Below are 20,413 nucleotides of genomic sequence, written 5' to 3'. Positions count from 1 at the left end.
TCAGCAGTTTCTGGAGTTGTAAAACATGTAAGTATCTTTAGTATTGACAGATCTGCCCAAAAACCAGCCCTTTAAAAGGAAGCATGTTATCTTCTTCATACAAATCAGTATTACATAAGTGCACATGGCGCAAATTGTGAAAAGGTGTGAGAATACACAACTCCCATCTAGAAATCTTCTTCCTTTGCAAAACAACTAAAATGAAATTTAATCCTTTTGTTTGGTTTATCTTTCTGCAAGAGTTGAATACAGTGGAACTTAAACCATTAGTTCTGGACTTAATATGGATCTTAGTGAAGTTAACTAGGATTTAGATTTGTAAAAAACCCAACAAACGGATGTTCTAGATAATGTGTTGGCCTGAGTCTCTTAATCTATAAAACAGATCTATAAAAAGATCCTTGATATATGATCAATTTGCTATTTCTGACTAGCTCGTTCCTTTCTTACCCAGAAACACCTACATCTAAAGCAGTGATAGGAAATCCATGAGCAGTTCTAAAAATTTGGCCTACAATGCTGTTAGCAGTTTTGGGAGGTTCTTCAGTGCTCCTTGGTTTGAAAATGGGCACTAACTCATTCTTGTGTAACAATTTCATCTTTAGTTCAACAAGCATACAAATCAGATTTTGTGAGCTGGAAGCAAACTGCAGCTTTGTGCTAGAAATGTGAGAAAAACATTAGTAACAGCATAAAAGCCTATCCTTAGATTAATACCTTCGGCCAAAACCTGACATAACATGCATTTTTGGCTTATGGGGACAAGGAAGCACAAGAAGTATTTCTGGCACATGATCTGGGAAAGGTTCACCATGACTACCCTTTGAAATGGAAAATGAGACGTAAAAAAAAGTTGAAAAGAACATTTTAGTGTCTCCAAAGTCTACAGTTTGAGCTCCTTCTTTTTTTCTAAAACCAGTCATATTCATAATGAATTTTTCTACTGTTTATTTTAATTAACATTGAGGATATATACTAAAAAGAGACCACAAAATTTGTTAAGTCGCTTCACCTGGACTCCTCAGTATAGGCAACATATGGAATTCTATCACTTAACCAAGTTAAACTATAAAATTTCCTTTAACTTACAAGAAAGCTAACCTAGAACTCATTTTATGACTTTAAAAAAAAGGCATTCAAAACCTTATCAGATGAACTTTAAGAAACAGTTTGGATGGAATTTTTCATTTGGTGATCAGTTCTTCAAGGCTTAAGGAGAATTGCATGATGCCCCAGCATGCAGAAAACAGTTTCTGAAATATGATTTAAAATATGGCTTTTCCTATTTATAGCTGAAAAAGTACCATCCAAATGAGACCTACATATATAGGAAGGTATTTCTTACATTATCAGTGGATGAAAATTGAAAAATTACATTCCTTGTGTATTTTTGATGATTACAGCATTCATGGTGGTTGAAATCTGAAGATAAGTGTCTCTCTATTGAAATTTATTGCTAATTGAGTTTGATTTTTCAGTCTTGGTTAATTGATTAACATTAATGGACCCATCTGCTGCACCAATACATGGGGAACAACAACAGTAAGAATAATCACTGTGAAAATAGTTTGAGACACTGGAAACATGATTGTTTGTGGGAGCAATTAACTTTGAGATTGTACTCTGCCCTATAAAAGCTAAGCTTGTCTATGTTTACATTTTCTTGAGTCTTTATACAATTTAAAACAAATGTATTAACTACTACTAGTGCAGTGGCTGACATAATTGTCAAATCATTGGTGAAGTAATTTTATGAGTTTATTTCCTACACACAAATGTGTCTTCTTAATTAACACTAAGCTTGGTTTGCAACATCTGGCTCATATGATCAGGGGGCCACACAGAATATTAAGAGCTTCCTAGGTTAATCTTTTCATGCCCTTTTCAAACACATACTTTCAAATCCAATGAGCTCTGAATTCACAAAATTAATTATAGAACTATATGACACTCAAACCCTAAATTTACTGAATAGTTGTCATTTTTTTCCTATGAAATTAACCAGTCTCTGGAATTCTACATTAGCATGAATTCGAAGTGCAGTAAAAGAGCTAGTGAACTTGCAAAAGTGTTTTTAAAAGCAATAGAGCATTTACATAGGAATGAGAGTACTTTGTTTTTAAAAACTAATAAAATAATGGTTATGTAAAGAATTAGAAATTTAGATTTGTACTGAACCACTCATCTGATACAGCGTATGTTTAAATACTCTTGAAACAGAATGGCTTTTGTCCTATTGTGCTGGTTTTGGCCAGGATAGAGTTAATTTTCTTCATAGTAGCTAGTATGGGGCTATGTTTTGGATTTGTGCTGAAAACTTGATAATACAGGGATGTTTTTGTTATTGCTGAGCAGTTCTTCCACAGAGTCAAGGCCTTTTCTGCTCCTCATACCACCCCACCAGCGACTAGGCTGGGGGTGCACAAGAAACTGGGAGGGGACACAGCTGGGACAGCTGACTCCAACTGACCAAAGGGATATTCCATACCATATGATGTTATGCTCAGCAATATAAAAGTTGGGGGAAGAAGAAAGCGGGGGACGTTTGGAGTGATGGCATTTGTCTTCCCAAGTAACCGTTACGTGTGATGGAGCCCTGCTTTCTTGGAGATGGCTGAACACCTACCTGCCTATGGGAAGCAGTGAATTAATTCCTTGTTTTGCTTTGCTTGTGTGCGCAGCTTTTGCTTTACCTATTAAACGGTCTTTATCTCAACCCACGATTTTTCTCACTTTTACTCTTCTGATTCTCTCCCCCATCCCAGCCCGGGGGGACTGAGGGAGCAGCTGTGTGGTGCTTGGTTGCCAGCTGGGGTTAAACCATGACACCTATACACAGACAGCTTTTTTACTCAAAATTTAAATGGAACCTAGATAATATTTTTTTTAAATGAAAGTGGAGCAGGTCTTAACTTAAGAAGAATGAAGATAACTAGAGATTTCCAGTTCCACAATATGATACATTCAGTAGTTTCACAGCAAAATGGTGATTGTGCAGCCCATCTCCATCACCACAACCTTGCCTGGCCATCTTGGGGCTGTGTCTGACCCTGGTTCCCCTCACTGGGCTTGATTCTGATCCTCCACCAGTGGACTGATGTCCCAGCCTGGCCTCAGCCCATCACTATCCCCGGGGACGTGTCTGATCCGTGGGGCTGGGGGTGCCCCGGTGCCCTCTGACTGCCCTGCTCTTGGCTGGGGTGGTGGGACGGTCCCTGGCTGCCAGGCCCTGCCCTGACAGGCCCCTGGGGAGCACCTGATGCAACCAATGACCAGACCACAGGGAGCTGCTGGCCCCTGCTGCACCCTGAAATTTTGTATCTGAAACCTAGGCGCATACTAATCCCTGTCTTTTGCTACCAAAAATACAAAGAAAACATTTTTTTCTGTCAAATAAATTTCTTCTGCATAATTATTGTAATTAATAGGATGAACACTACAATAGTATTTGTGTACTCTGGTGATGAGAAAAGGCAAGTAACTTTCTTGTAAGAAAGACTGTAAAAAATGTTTCTTATGAAACACACCTGTCTATGCCCAGCAGTATGTGTTGACAAGCTCCAGTGTTCATTATCAAACATGGCTGGCATATTCACTATGTAATGCTTCATGGCCTTTCAGAAGCAAAAGGTCTAGTTAGTTGTCAAGCACCTGAAGAATAACATGCAATGAAAAATCTTTTTTTTGCCACTAAACAGTGTAATTGAAACAACTGGCAAAAATCTTAAACAAGTCAATAATAGTTTTATATTCATCGTCAAACTGTTGCTTGTTTCATCTAATTTTTTTTTTTAAATACAACTAAGTTGTTTTACAGTAATCAATACGCAAATGGACAATTAATGGTGTAGATGGGAATATTTTTAACACTATAGATTATTTATGGGTCTCCTTGGCTGCGGTCTCATGAATGTAAACTCATTATCTGAAGATAACACAGTTGTATAGTCCACATGCACCACTTGAACACTGAGGCTGAAGCCTGGGAATTTTTCCCCATAAACTATACACAAAATGTCCACCTCTGGCTTTTCAATTCTCCTGCTCCACACATGACGTGGTTTGAACCAAGTTGATGTGACACATTGATGACCAAGTAATTAATCAAATAGTTGCTAGGATAACACAACTAATAAAGTAGAACAAGGGGAGAAACTGTTATCTTTCAGCTACAAGAGGTACCAAAGGATGTTTGTAACCAAAGCACTGAAGGAAGAAGGTGACAACAAGCCCAACACACTTAAAATTGGTCCATTTACTCAACAGAGTTTGTTACAGTATGCACATTTACCAAATACATTCCTAGTATTAGCAGGCACTGCCTGGAAAGAAGTACAGGAAGAGTCTATAGCACAGAATCTCTCATCATTCCTTTCTGGGAGATGTTTCATCCACTGAAACACTGGACTTAGGTCTTAAGACAACAGATTCAGAGGAACAAACTTTGTGGCCTGTGCAGGTCCAGATGAAAGAGGTTCTGGATCCAGACCTGCCAAGGATGATCAGGAGGTATACAAGTCATTGGTTTCTCATATCTCCTCAAACCTGTGGAAAACGGAATTGGTATACAGCAAACTGAAGCATTCCCCAAAGGGTTTTCTGACCCTGGCATTCTGTCAGGTAGCGTCTGTGTAAAATGCCTGCCAGTACTCCTGAAAAATGGCTGCTAGCACAGGCAAATTTACATCCCAACTTGCCACCCTGTTTACATCCTCTACAAAGAAATTGGTGCGGATAGGTAGATGACTTATCAAGAAGTGAATCTTTTAGATCTGTCACACTTCTCAGCAAAGCAGAAGTGATTTGGTTGATTACATGTAATACAGTGATGGAGCAGTCCATTCTCACATATATGTTTAACTCTCCAGGAAAGAGAACGTTGCACATACTGTGGACAAAATGAAGCTTCAGGACTTTGGGATGCAAGAATTGCTCCTCTGAAGACCACTACCTAGTAACCTACCCAAGTGAGACCTCCAAATCCTGAGAGATAATCTGTTGCAATAGTTTTTGTTGGCAGTCTTGACAGCTAAGGGGAATGATCAGCCTGTGAAAAAGCAAATTCTATTCTGCCAAGTGAACAGTATGAAATCAGAGCTGCAGAACTTGGATGTGAAACATGGCATCTAGATCTTCCTAGCAAGGTGAAGCTTACTGAATATGTACAGTTTGTGAACTAACTGAAGAATATATGTACGTACATATGAAAATCAGCAAACCAGGTGAGAAGAGAGGGAAGGAATAACCTCCCTTGACCTGCTTTCTCTTTCTAATGCAGCCCAGGATGCTGTTGGCTTTCTTTGTCACTAGGGCACATTGCTGACTCATGGTGAACTAGTTGTCCAACAGAACTGGCAAGTCTTTTTCTGCAAAGCTGCTTTCCAGCCAGTCAGTCCCCAGTCTATACTGGTGCCTGGGGTTATTCCAGCCCAGGTGCAAGACTTTGCATTTCCCTTTGTTGAACAATATGAGATTCCTGTTGGCTTATTTCTCCAGCCTGTCAAAGTCCCTCTGAATGGCAGCAGACCCATCTAGTGCACCAATCACTCCTCCTTGCTTCGTATTTAACCCTTGTTCCTGGGGTGCACCCTGTCCCATCTTATAGGTCATTAAGGAAGATAAACGGTCTTGGATCCAGTATTGAGACTTGGGGTGCTCTGCTGGTGGTCACCCTCCAGCTGGACTTTGTGTCGCTGATCCTTTGCACTTTTTGATCCTGCCCTTCAGCCAGTTTTCACTTCACCTCGCTACGAACTTACCTAGCCAGTACTTGATCAGTTTGTCACTAAAGATTTTATGGGAGGCAGTGTTGAAGCCTTACTAAAGTCAAGTAAAGAACATCCAGTGCTCTCCTCTCATCCATCAAGCCAGTCATCTCTTGTGGAAGGCTATCAGGTTGGTTAAGCACAATTTCCCCTTCATAAACCCATGGTGACCACTCCCAACCACTTTCTTGTCCTTCGTGTGTTTGGAAACAGTTTCCAGGACAATTTGCTCCATCAGCTTCCCACAGATCAAGGTGAGGCTAACCATCCTGTAGTTCTTCAGATCCTCTTTCTTGCCCTTCCTGAAGGTAGTCTTCTAGTCCTCAGGAACCTCTACCAATCACCTTGATCTTTCAGAGATTATCAGGACTGACCTTGCTATGACATCAGATAGTTCCCTCAGCACTCGTGTGAATCCCATCAGGTCCCATGGACTTATACGTGTCCAGCTGGTTTAAGTGTTCCCTAATCTGATCCTCCTTCACCAAGTGTAAGACTTCCTTGCTCCAGACTTTCTCCTACAGGTCTGAGAGGAACAGGATCCCTGAAGGCCAGTCTTATCCATAAAGACTGAGGCAAAGAAAGCACTGAGTATTTCAGTCTTTTCGGGATCCTTTTTCACCAGAACACCTGCCCCATTCAGCAGCAAGCCCTATTTTCCCAAGTCTTCCTTTTGCTGCTGATGTACTTGTAGAAGCATTTGATTTTGCCCTGCATGTACCCTGCCAGGTTAATCTCCAGATGGACTTTGGCTTTCCTAACCCCATATCTGTGTATTTGGATATTTTCTCTACATTCCTCCCAGGTCACCTGGTCATGCTTCTACCTCTTGTATGCTTCCTTTTGATGTTTGAGGTTTGTCTGGAGCATCTTGTTCATCCCTGCAGGCTTCCTGCCACTTGATTTCCTGCTCATTGGAATGGATCATTCTTGGGCTTAAAGGAGGTGATCCCTGAAAATCAATTGGCTGCTGTAGAAAATCGTGAAAATCATGCTTTTATAGAGCTGCTTATCCCTGGTTTGCACATGCACAGTCTTCCATGACTCCTCTGAACAGAAAAGCAGTGACCCATTTCAGAACAAAAGCGTTTCTGAAAAGGGCTGAGGCCAGCAGTTGGAAAGCAGAAAGGCAGGAAACAAATCCAATGGTCATGAATTATTCAGGACCCAAGCTTTAAATGAAACAGTATTCCATAATGGCAGATAACAGGCCAATCAGTAGAATGACAGAGAGATAGCAAGGAGCAACAGAGGAAAAACAGACTCATTACTCCCAAGTACACAGTCAGTTTCACCAGTCTGGTAGGCAGATTGTGTATGTTTTCATAAGTTGCCTTGCTTTCATTTGTGCTCTGGTCAAGACTTAGAGATCAAAAACCTGTTTGGTGTTCTTTGTGGGCTCACATCAATCAAGAAAGGTAGAGAAGCACCTCAAAACTTTGATTCCAGGTCTCCTCAACCTAAGAAACACACAGTGGTCCAGACCTTTAAAAGAACTTTAGACTATGTTCTGTTCAGCGTTTGCCTTGAAGCTGAAGTACTATTTTTAAAATAGACACAGCAGCTACTTCGCAAATTCTATCAATTTTAAACAGAAATGTGGTTCCTAAATGCTGAATGCCTTAGACAATGGTCAAGTTACTATGGCTTAAAAAGTTACTGTGCTCCAATTGAACCATCATTCAACTGAACCATCATCCTCTGTGCTTTTAGCTCACATCACTTTTGGACCCTATTTCCTCTTTCAGCATGATGCACTTTAACATTCAAAGGTTCTTTGACAATACTTCGCACATGCTGAAGGTGCTGACTTACTTGTTAGTATTTTCATAGCATGATGAAGGCCTATGCTGTGTACCCAGGAGCACACCATGAAGATCTGTGAGGGTACAAGGCCTAGTAAGATACAGAGTTGTTAGACAGAAGAATGAGATCTTATGTGTTTCTGTCCAAGCTATGTACACAAAGAGTCTGATTTAGTCACCGAGCCTTGTGGTGGAACTGATCTAGTTGATCGCAAAGGAATTCTGGCAGCAACCCAATATGTATGCTATGTGGGCAATGTAATTATATTTTATATCTCTTTTCATGTAAGCAAATAAAGTATAAAATCTCCCTGGTTAGGTATGAAGATGTCACATTTTCTATTTAATATTATCAGGACAAAAGATTGGTGATTACTTCATTACACAGAAAATTATAGTAATTTCTCATTAAGGATGAACCTACCAACCAGAGTGTAAATAGATGATAAAATGATTAAAGAGGTAACTCTTACCTAGTGCAGGTTCCACCATTGTGACATGGATGATAATCACATATTGGAACATTGCAGTTCTCAACGTTCCTCCCTCCAAGAGCCTCATCTATGATGAAAAACTCTTTGTTGTTAACTTGAAAATCCCGAATGCATCCCTTATAGCCATGTATCTGCCCAGCACATCGATGAACCTCTTCATGAACAGGAACATTTCCAAGGAAGATTGATCCAAAGGTGATCTGCAGAAACAAGAAGAGAATCATCAGAAAAGAATGTGATTTGTGATGTTACTGTAAGCAATGAATGAATAATAATTAGAGATAAAGGAAATAGCCATTACTTGAAGCTGGCCAAAACCTATGATACTTGCTGAAGGGATTCTTCTTTTAAATGTGGTTCTCTTTTTTAAAAAAAATTAATCCACACAAAGAGAGTGGTTTAATGTGTTTGCATATCTTCAAATGTGTAAAACAACATACATCCCATGAAACACAAACTGGAATTCACAGCCTTAACTGCAATGAACATGGTAAGGTTTTCTCATTTGCTTCCCTCATTCTATACTATGAGTTTTACATTCATGATTGAGTGTTGGTGCAGGAGAACGGGAGAAGCTGTAGACTTGAAGATAAAACTTTTCTTTAGGATCTGGGACCTACCAATACAAGGGGAATACAGAAAAAAGATTTTACTTTTTTTAGGATGAGTGACAGAAAACAGACCACTATACTGAAGCCCATGGAAAAAGGGAAAGTTTTAGGTAGTAAATTCTAGAGCCACAAATGCCTAGAACATCCTTATAAAGGGGCCAAAGAAACACCCACAACTATTTCATACTGGGACTGACCAAATCATATTAGTGCTTAGTAAGGTATTTCCTGTGTTACCTGACCTAGGAGTTAAACCCTTGACCATCACATATAAAGGATCTGTGACTCATTTAGCACTGTGTATTCCATTCCTCAAGCTGATGCCTGACTTTCTGGAGTTCTGACATGGGGTTTCACCATTCCTAAGTTCCTTTGCTAAATGTCTGTAACTAAGAATTGAAAAAAATCATAATTTTTTCATAAGTGTATCAACTGTGATGCATTTATTTGTATGATACCACCAATCCAGAAAGAAGGTGAAACCTAGACAATTCAAGTCAAGTAGGAATAAACCAATGGAATAAAAAATATTTCACAGCATGCGTAAAACATGTGAGGAGATAATTTATAGTGAAGGGGCCCTTCACTATCATATTCAGACATCAACCATAAAGAACTAGGAACAGGAGGAAAACATCACATTGATTTACTTGGAATTCACACATCTGTATGATTTTGCTTTGCTGTTTCCTGTATTGCTTTTGTCAGTCCTGGAGCTATGTTGCTGACAATTTCAAGTGAAATTTGGAGGTACAATGAACATGAATATTGCCAGATATTCCTCTACTTACAATGTCTTTCATTTAGAAGGGAAAGGAAAAAAAAAACCTACTTCTTTTAGAGCATGGATAAAATTAAATCAGATTTTTCATGTGGAAGGAATTCAAAGACATTGGCTCAGTACTTGTTAAATTCATTTCATATCACTTGACTTTATCCCCTTTCAAACAAAACTATAAACCAGTGTAGTTACAGACAAGATTTGTAAGTAGTGTTTGCAGACAGACATTTTCTCTCTGCTTGTGAATGTGTTACAAGAATTAAGCAAAGCATTGGACTGGAATGTAAAGTGTCTATGATTAAGAAAAGTGTTTTTAACACTCCTCTTGCAACACAATCTTTTTATTATTGGGCTTATTTTACAAAAGCACTGATCTTGGGAGCAGATCCAGCGTACCACAGAACAACTTCAGTAGGCTCTGCTCAGTTTCTCACATCAATGGATTTTATCATAATATGTTAGATGTTCAGACTCATGCTAGTACACCATAATACACATTTCTTTCTGTAAAGGTCCTGTTCTGAATTTAACTGGCTTAACCAGAATATATTTTAAGGAAGCACACAGGAAGAATTCCTGTAAGTCTTGCTAATAACATGACATGCTTAATATAATGTTATATAACATTATGTTAACTTCTGTAATACTCATGCTTAACTTTTCAAATACTAATTTGAAAATGTCCTTCTTCACTTGAAGCCTGAGTGGTAAAAGGGATTAGCTTGGCCAGTAACAGGAAGAAACTCATTAGTCCTCTTAGAGATAAGAAATTTCTTTTTTTCTTTCTTTCTTTGCTTGTGTACTTTGTAAGGAAAATATGGTCTCTAGGAGATTAGAAGCAGATCTGTAAAGTGTAATAGTTAGTCATGAGGATACGATATTCATACAACATACCATGCAAGGGGTTTTTCTGGATTAAGTACAATTTGGTGCCATGAAATGCCCATTAGTGGTTACAGCACATTAAGTGCACTCATAGAGAGCATCTTTTGTACTATTTAAAAGAATTCAGCTGGCATGCTCCAGGATTGCTCTGCAACATGAACCAAAGTGTGGTAAGTGGGATGACCAGAACATTCACTTCAAAACCCCACTCGTGATATGAACTGAAACTTGACTGTGGACCCCCACAAAAAGAAACAGAGAAGAGTTGTGGACTTCCTTAGGAATCAAAGAAATTTCCTGATTAGGAGCAGAAATATTCTGATGTATGGTCTTGGTGCATGACATCAAAGGTGGCTACCTGTACATTTTTCTATGAATAAGGTATTGCTGGCTTCTCTTTATAATTAGGTACTGGTGGGTAAGTTCTTTCCCCAGATTCTCTATGCAGAAGCTGCCAATAGTGTTAGCTTTACATTCTGACAGAGTTATGAACCTGAAACATAAAGGGAGAGACAAAGGAACCTTCTGCAGCAGAACGTCAGGTTGATCATCTGGAAGCTATGAACAGACAACTGATTGGGTTAATAGCAATATCTAATACAAGTTAATACTTTATATCAGACTGAACAAACACCTAGACACTAAGGGAAGAAACAAGGAAGAAATTCTATTACTAACTGGCAGTGCATACCGTGAGATGCACGTCATGATTAACATCTCTACAGATAACTGTCCTGCCTTCTAGTGAACAAACTTATAACGTGAGCTGTCAATCACAGTTCAAATTCTCAAGTCTAAAAACATTTAAAATGTACCATGCAGAAATAATCTTGCGATGAGAGAATGCATAACAAAGAGAGGCAATAACATGGAGACAAAGAATAACAGAAAAACTCAAGATTTGGGAAAGCTGGCCTATTGCCCATTTAGAATGAGTCTTCTGATACCAGTTTCAAAATGGAGACAGTCATTTTTACAATACTATTCAGAAGTGAAGTCCTAGCAACAATACTGACATCAGGTTAAGTCACTGATGATTCATAACTACCCTCTACTAGACAGTGTGGCTTGCAAATAAAAAGTAACCAGAATTACTGCTTAACAATATCTGAATTGTTTCTAATAACACGGCCTAGTTACATGACATTGCTAATATATTATTTTTCCTCTTGCAGTATCAGTGTCCTTTTCATGGACTTTAGGTAGTTGGAATAGAAGTTTCAGAGTCAGGTAAACTGAAGAAATTAATGGAAATACTATGGATGCTTGATGTGAAAAGGCGTATTAAAGAGGAATTAAGTACATATAATGATATCTGAGAAGGAATTACGTTTCCTCCTTTAGAAAAAGTTAGAATGCATATTCTCCTTTGAGAATAACTAAAGTGCATATGGTGATGAAATGTTCAAAGCAAATAGCTATTTTTTGACGTTTTGCAGACTCACCTGAGATGCTCGATATGAGAGAGAAAGTCTGTGTTGTACAGGAGGATTTCCATCTGCAGCTATTTCAATCATACAGTAACCTTCAGGACTGCTCACAGGCATCATATAGCTGGAAGGAAACAGAAGATCTCGTTACTGTTTATGCTGTTGACAGCAAAGTATTCAAACCTCACACAGCAAAGGCAAGGTGAAAAAGATTCTTCTGCCTCCATAAAGGACGACAATCTTTGAACACTAATAATTCCAGTTTTGTGGCTACTTGGACTACCCAGGAGACAAAAGATGTAAGTTTCTTCTACTAATGTCCCTCTTCTATTTGCTTGCCTACTGTTCTTGACTCTAGTGTTTAAAATGTATACAGAAACAAAGAAGAAAGAGATCTTTACATGCATAAGTGGGTATTGATAAATTGTAAGTGCTAACTGTGGCTGACATATGATCTCCCTAGTATAGAGGATTGTTGGACAAGTAACATCAATGTTGAATGATGCTGAACTCCCTAGGTGGAAATTTCCTTTTCCTGCCCTACAGGGGAAACAGAAATGGAATAAGAAATGAAAGGCTGCATACCTCTGAGCAGCAAGATTACACTGTGATATAGTTATCACTACTTGGGAAGCATGCTGTTAATGTAAACTCTGGTACTGAGCTTCAGAGATAAAGAAGAATATAAGGTTAAGGGAATTTGTAAAGTAAATACTAGCGAACAGTCAATAAACCACTAAGAATTCTTCAGGTTCTTTCTGTGATGAGATCTGATGAAATGCTATTAATATTACTGGCCATAAAAATTCAGGCCAACAAGATGATTTTCAAATATACTGGTTTTGTATTTAGAAAGGAAATTTGCATAAACATTATTGCAGCAATGGCAGAATAGGAGAATAGTAGTCAATAGATTCTTTAAAACTGAGCTCTGCTGTTTCTGTAGAAGTGTTTCCCAATTCCACTTTGCCTCAGTTTCAATTTTCACATGCTTTAAAAGATAATATGATGGGCCTCCTTTTTGGAAGCATGTTAAGGTTTACTGACTACATGCACTCTGCACATGAAAGTCTGCTCAGTCAAATCCATATAATTAGATTTCCAGAGTAAGGCCTCTAACAAGAACAATGTTACATTTTTTGTGTAATACTTCACAAATGTTACACAACAGATTTTACAAAAGATCCTGAAAAAAAATTATACATTTATATAGACTGCCAAATTTCCATTTTTTTAGCTGAACAAATGCTAAAGGACAATGACAGGAATCTTATAAACTATTTTGTGTTAGGATGGATGAATTTTTATGTTAGGCCATTTCCTTTCCTCCTCCTCACCCCACTGGGAGGGGGAAGGGGGAAGCGGCTGCGTGGTGCTTAGTTGCTGACTGGGGTTAAACCACGACAGCCGTAGACATATGAAAAAGTTAACATATTTTAAAGCCCGTTATGTCCTGAACACTAGAAGCATATATTACTAATCTTAGAAATGACCTCAGCACTGCCAAGGACAAATTTGCTCCTGGATGAACCACATCAAGACCTACCATACTCTCAAATGCCTACCTTTTCATATACCACCACCTGGTTGGTTGTGTGCAGCTGCCATGGTATGATTTATCCCATGTTACGCCTTGAGCTTTGCTTTTCTACTCTTGTATCTACAGTCTTACTATTTTATCCCCCTGTCTGTAGATTCAGTATGAAATTTAGAGTCTCAGTTTTCACCTCTGAAGTTACTGGGAACATTGTATTGACATAAATGGATATAGCATTAGGCCCCTAATGAATATTTATAACATTCACTGCAGTACAGTGATTTCTGAGTGAGCAGCAAAAAAACAGTGCATCTACTAACACAAGTCTCGTAGGCGGTATATCTATATCAGCAGGTGATGCACCCATATCAATAAATCCTACCTTTCCAATGGTTACATTGCTTCTGGTTCCAGAGCTAATTCAGTCAATACTAACTCATTGACTTTTCACTGTGCTTTGCTGCATGGGTTGAAATGTGCTAAATTATTTCACCTTTGTAACACTTTTCCTATTTTTGAACCAGGAACAGCAATGGTTTAAAATTTTTTTAAAAGACTGAGATATTTGAATAACATCTTCTATTATCACCTTTTAAAATCTGATCTAGACCCCTAGACTATTCAAATGAGTTTGAAAAATGTTCATTTTTCTTTCTTATTTTAGGTTAAAAAAAATCATGTTTTTTTAAAGTATATTTTAAGTTAAGTTCCTTCTTATGTAGCCTAAAGTTAGCATAACATTTTGATTTTGAATGTAGGGAGCCAGAAGCAACATCTGCTGTTCTGAAGATCGGATGATTTTCACAATTCCCTTATAAAATGTGAATTGAGTAAACAGAAGTTCCTCCTTAGTAAATAATGTGTATATTGACAGATAGTTTTGTGACCTCCTTTCTAGATACTTGGAATAAGGACAATTTTGGAGAAAGTACTTCCATCTACTGCGATTTCCAACCAATTCTTGACATCTAAAATACACTTTTAATTTTATTTATTATTCCTACTCATATTTCAGCTGCTGGGAATTGTCCAGGTAAATCACAGCATTTAAAGATAACTTTCTCAGGTAAAAGAATATCAGCTTGTTTAGAATTCTCTTGGGGAAAACCAACTCATAACCTTTCCTTGATGCTTTCTGCTCTGAGTGGATATTGTAGTATAGACCTAACATACTCATGGCAAAGCCTACCCTCTGCCCCTGCCTTGTCCCTGCTTTTCAGGAAGGTTTCTGAAGTCCACATCCGCTGCAGTCTTTAAATCAATTCAAGGTTTAACTCCTTATATCACATTTTATAATAGTCCAACCCCACAAAGAATAAAAGTTTAAGTGATGTGCCAAAGTTAATAAAGAATAATGTACATCTAATGGAAAAGAAAAGAACAATACGGTCTATGTCAGTTGGATCATCTTCAAGCAATTAGCCATCCAAGCCAAATTCAGCATTGTAAACTTTCATTGCAAATGTCTGGTATTCACACATTCTCACTGTTTTGTATACATAATTCCTCTTGTTTTGATTCTTTGCTAGGGGAAAAAAAAGTGGAAGATTAAAAATAGGTGCAATTAAAATAAGCCTTAAAGATTACTTGACACTGACATGGTCTTTACTGCGGTATCTTTATGTAGACAAGCCCAAGTATCCTAAATTCTTATAGATAATAACACAGTCATCCCTATGCAGGCATACCTGGTGATCCATTCTACCTTTAAAGAAATGTGTCAGAAAAAAGAAGAAATAAGTTCCAAAGAAAAAAAACCCAGTATCTATAAACAGCAGCTATTATAAAGTTATTTTGATCATTAGGTCTCAACTTCACAAAGGACATAAAGCTTTTTTTTTTTTTTTTTAAGATGCAGCAATGAAATCTCAAAGAAAAGAACTAATTTGTTTGATGTCAGCCAGTAGATTAGTGACTGAGTTGTGAGAAAAAAACCACAGGCTATAAGCAGCAACCCACTGCCCTGTATTCTGGAGCTCACATTAGGAATGCTACCACTACCTTTCTTCAGCATTTGCTCCTTTCTCTGCAAGGATTTCCAAGCAAGTAATAATTGAAATTTCTCTCTGTCTTATGTCATAGAAAGGAAAAACTGTCATTTGAAATGTGAACAAAATGAATATTTTTCATGCTTATTTTACCACAAAATTAAGACTGTTTGAATTCGCTAGATTACTCAAATATGCTTAGAATAGCTTTTAGAAAGAGACAGAGCATGGAAAATTACAGCCCAAAAGACAGTTTTCTGAGAAAATTATGAAAATAATGAAAAATGGCAATTAAAACTGAAATGCTGTCTCTATCTTTACTATAGCATTTAAAACCACAAACTGCTACAATATGGACATGTGCAAGACATAATTATACTAGTTTTTAAAAACAATGACAGAAAAAAGATTGCGCTTGAAATATTCTGTGGCAGAAATGACCTGAACTAAAATACCACTTCATGTAGGTCTATAACTTGATAATATTTTTCTTATAATCTAAGATTAAATCTATCTTAATCTTGCAACTGGATAAATGCAGTTGTATTATTTCACGCATCTCATAGAAGATTGAAATCCATTATCCACATTAGAAAAGATAAAATGGAACTGATGATTTATTCTCTTGACATTTTTCTTTATTTTTCTAATTAACCTCATATTATGAGATACTGACCTCACATTAAGAACACCTGAGATGAAAGTGGCTAATCACTGACATCTTTAAATTTGAAGTATTTTTAGTTCAGTTGTGCTTTTTCACTCGTTTAGATGCTGAAGGCATTTCAGTCCATCTGCCTCACATCTCAGTGGCATATTTCAGTTGCATTCAAAGCCAGCGTATTTTTCCCTCCAGAGACAGTGACAGGAGAGAATATAATATGATTCCTATTGCAGGATTATTTTGTCAGGCACCAAAATTGTGATTCATGCACATCACACTCATAATGATATAAAAAGGATTCACAGAGCAGTAGAGAATTGGGTGTGTGGGGAGTCGTTATGGGAAACGGGTGTGTGGGGAAGACGTATGAGAATGTTATGCACAATAATCTAAATAGGTCTGGAGCCGTGTGGGGCCCAACCTGTTCCTGTAGATGCTAAGGCACAGGCCTGATGTAGTTGAATAGTTGTTTCCACAAATTTGAATAAGAAGAGATTCAGCCTTCTTTTCTGCGCTTGGCTTAGAATAACATGATTTTTTCATAGCTGCTGTAGATTTTATATAAGCTCGTTAAGAACAAGAATTAACAAAGGATTTACTACAGGGGCTGTTTCTTTACAAAAGACTCATGGACCTCAACAGATGCAAAACAGAAGTTATATACAGTGATTAATGCCATTACTAGTTAGATCTTGATTAATTATGTGCATGAACACTGAATTTCTAACAAAGTGCAATGTTTACCTAACACACTCATACCTATGACACAATTGTGAATATTAAATATTGGATTAATTTAGGCCTAGAAATGATATTGAAAGAAATCCTCCTAAACTAGCTAAGATTGAGGCACTTCTACATCAAATGTTACCTGGTATAAACTTGCTCAAGCAAATGTTTTACCTTAAATTATGACAGCTACTTCACGTGGAAATACAATCATACTTTTTTCTTTCAAGCTAGTCACCAGGTGGCACTAAAGGAGCACAGTAGAAAGCATGAACGCAAAATTCATACTAATGTCTCTTCTAATCATGGAAAAGACTGACTTAAGCCCTAATTGATAACATGATTGCTTTAGCTTCCAGTTTATATCAAGGGAAACACGGTAAAGTATCTTAACCTGATTACATATTTGACAATATGGATGACAATAGGTCCAGAGACTGGAACTTCTGGAAGACTTTTAAATGCATTCATGCATTATAATTACCTAATGTAATCATGTAAAAATGGTGCATTCATGGTTGTGTAAACATAGTTAAGAAAATTTAGTTTATAACGATTATGTTTTCTATATAGTCTTGAAGGTGCAGCCATATTTCTAACAGATTAAGGAGAAGTATAACAAAATTAAAATATCAGATCATCAGGTATAAAAAAACCCCAAGCATTGTAAAGAGAACTGGCCTCTGTTCTTATCCAAGCTAAATCATCATGGTAAGATTTTTTCTGAACAAAGATCTCACACTGCTAGCAGACCAGGGTTTCTGGTCTTTTGAAAAATGATTACAAAGTAGTTATACTACTGTCCATTTTCTAATGTCACAATTGGAGGATTACATTCAGAACTATTTGCTATTTTTCTGCCTACAAGCTGACAAACACTAACCCAACTTAACAGATCATCATAGGAAAAAATCCCCACAAAAATCCTCTTTACTGAAAAAGCGTTGATATTAAAGACAAAATATAAAATGACTCCTGCAAAATGCTGAAACAGTGGCTTCATTTACACCCTTGATTAACCAGAGCAGTTGTCAAGGGAACATCTAACCAGCTGTCAAGCAATACAGGAGATTTTTCAAGAGCAGTGATTTTACTTTTGACTGAGCACATTCAATTCACAAGTGTGAAAATCTGTACTGCATCTTACAGTTTTGATAATCTCTTGGTACTTCTTTCCAAAATTTTTGCACTTACTGCTTTTTTTTCCTTAAAAAAATGTATTTTAAAATTTTCATTATTAAAAGCATACCTTCTCTTCCCCAAATTAACTTCAACATACTGCTTCCATGGAAATGTTCACATGTCTCTTTACCCTCTTCTATTTCAACAAGGTCAAATTTTGGTATTTCTTACCACTTTCAGTTACAACATTAAGAATCACAATTATAAAAATGAATGCTTCATTTTATGTCTGACATTTTATTTGAAATCAATGAAATGTCTGTTTTAACCTCCAGCCATTCAACACCAAATTTCAGGTTTTCTAGTTGCTATGAGCTGACCGAACTGTAAAAGCATACCAGTAGGGGAGAGGGGGAGAGAGAGAGAGAGACAAGGGAAGGGGGTAGACAAAAGCATGGAAGATGAAAAATCCCAAACGACTTTGACCCCAATAGTGTCTTGCAGTAACCCCTTGATGTCCTTTTCTTTAAGGAAGAAAAAAAAAAAGAGGCGTGTGAACTTTTGGAATGCATTAGGGGATGATAAACTCCCAGCTGACCCTGAACTTGTTCGAAGCTTGCAGCTCCAGCTGGATGCACATAAATCTATGGGGCCCGATGGCATTCATCCCAGGGCACTGAAGGAGCTGGCCGATGTCATCGCAGGACCTCTCTTCATTGTTTTTCAACTGTCTTGGGAGTCTGGAGACGTACCAGTCAACTGGAAGCTGGCAAATATCCCAATTTTCAAGAAGGGAAGGAAGGAAGACCCTGGTAATTACAAGCCTGTCAGTCTCACTTCAGTGCCTGGTAAAATTATGGAGAAGGTTATTCTCGGAGTTATTGAAAAACACTTGAGAGACAATGCAGTCATTGGTCATAGCCAGTATGGGTTCATGAGGGGGAAGTCCTGCTTAACTAACTTAATTTCCTTTTATGACAAGGTCACCCATCTAGTTGACCAAGAGAAGCCGGTAGATGTGGTGTTTTTTGGATTTTAGCAAAGCTTTTGATACTGCCTCTCACAGTATCCTTCTGGATAAAATGTCCAGCACACAGCTAGACAAGTCCCTAATACATTGGGTGAGCAATTGGCTGATGGATCGGGCTCAAAGAGTTATAGTAAATGGGGTTACATCAGGCTGGTGGCCAGTCACCAGTGGGGTTCCCCAGGGCTCAATTTTAAGGCCAGTTCGCTTCAATGTTTTTATAAATGATCTGGATGGAGGAATCAAATGTACATTAAGTAAGTTTGCTGATGATACTAAACTAGGAGGAGCTGTGGACTCCTTTGAGGGTAGAGAGGCCTTACAGAGAGATCTGGATAGACTAGAGAGCTGGGCAATCACCAACCATATGAAATTTAAAAAGAGCAAGTGCCGGATTTTCCAGCTGGGATGGGGCAATCCTGGTTATATGTACAAATTGGGGGATAAGAGGCTGGAGACCAGCCCTGTGGAAAGAGATCTGGAAGGTTGGGTTGATGGCAAGTTGAATATGAGTCAACAGTGTGCCCTGGCAGCCAAAAGGGCCAACTGTGTCCTGGGGTGCATCAAACATAGCATAGCTATGAGGGAGCATAGTTTTGAGGGAGATGACTGTCCCACTCTGCAATGGTGTGGCTCCACCTAGAGTACTGTGTGCAGTTTTGGGCACCTCAATATAAGAAGGACATCAAACTATTAGAGGAGTGACCAAGATGGTGAAAGGTCTCAAGGGCAAGACTTACAAGGAGAGGCTGAGGTCACTTGGCTTGTTCAGCTTGAAGAACAGAAGGCTAAGGAATGACCTCATCACAGTCTACAACTTCCTCAAGGGGGGCAGTGGAGGGGGAGGTGCTGATCTCCTCTGTCTGGTGACCAGCGATAGGACATGAGGAAATGGAATGAAGATGCATCAGGGAAAGTTCAGATTGGACATTAAGAAAAGGTTCTTCACTGAGAGGGTAGTTGGTCACTGGAACAGACTCCCCGGGGAAGTGATCATGGCACCAAGCCTGTCAGAGTTCAAACTGCGTCTGGACGATGCTCTTAGTCATATGGTTTAGTTTTAGGTAGTCCTGTGAGGAGCAGGGAGTTGGACTTGATGATCCTTATGGGTCCCTTCCAGCTTGAGATATTCTATGATTCTATGATTAGTTGTCAGAGGTCTGGGTTTGGAGAAGAAAAGAAATCCTAGCTATTAAAGACTCTTCTAATGGGGCAGAAAATCTGACAGTTTTGCTGATGGTTTATTTTCAGTGTTTTCTTAACTGGGCCTTAGAGCATCTGTTATTTGTGTAAGATTCAAAAGCTGTTCTTCACTATGTGAAGAAAAACAGTTAACAGTCTTTGGCAGCATTACACTGAACATTACATTCCCCGTTATTGCTGACACCTTCTTCATATCCAGACATCGAAGGCTGTTCCTCCTAAGGATGCTAAAAAATAGATTCTGCTATTAGTACTTAAATTCCTCCTTTATTCCTTGATCAGTTCTACTAGAATATGTAGGAAAAGAACAACTTAGAAAAATACACAAAGGTGAACAAATTTGAGAGAGTGAGCTCTTAAAGACAGCCAATT

General features: G+C 38.2%; 1 protein-coding gene across 1 annotated transcript in view; it reads right to left on the bottom strand.

Annotated features, from left to right (window-relative positions):
- The window catches only part of EYS (eyes shut homolog), a 950,400-nt gene that overhangs the window by 115,735 nt on the left and 814,252 nt on the right, over nt 1-20,413 (bottom strand). Inside the window, exons 39-40 of the mRNA XM_050893740.1 lie at nt 11,787-11,895; nt 8,044-8,264 (exon numbers count right to left, since the gene is read on the bottom strand). Coding sequence (XP_050749697.1) covers nt 8,044-8,264; nt 11,787-11,895 — 330 coding nt within the window. The remainder of the gene's footprint in view (nt 1-8,043; nt 8,265-11,786; nt 11,896-20,413) is intronic.

This window comes from Gymnogyps californianus, chromosome 3 (genome assembly GCF_018139145.2).
Source record: "Gymnogyps californianus isolate 813 chromosome 3, ASM1813914v2, whole genome shotgun sequence".
Lineage (NCBI taxonomy): Eukaryota > Metazoa > Chordata > Aves > Accipitriformes > Cathartidae > Gymnogyps > Gymnogyps californianus.
This window is presented reverse-complemented; position numbering and strand designations above follow the sequence as displayed.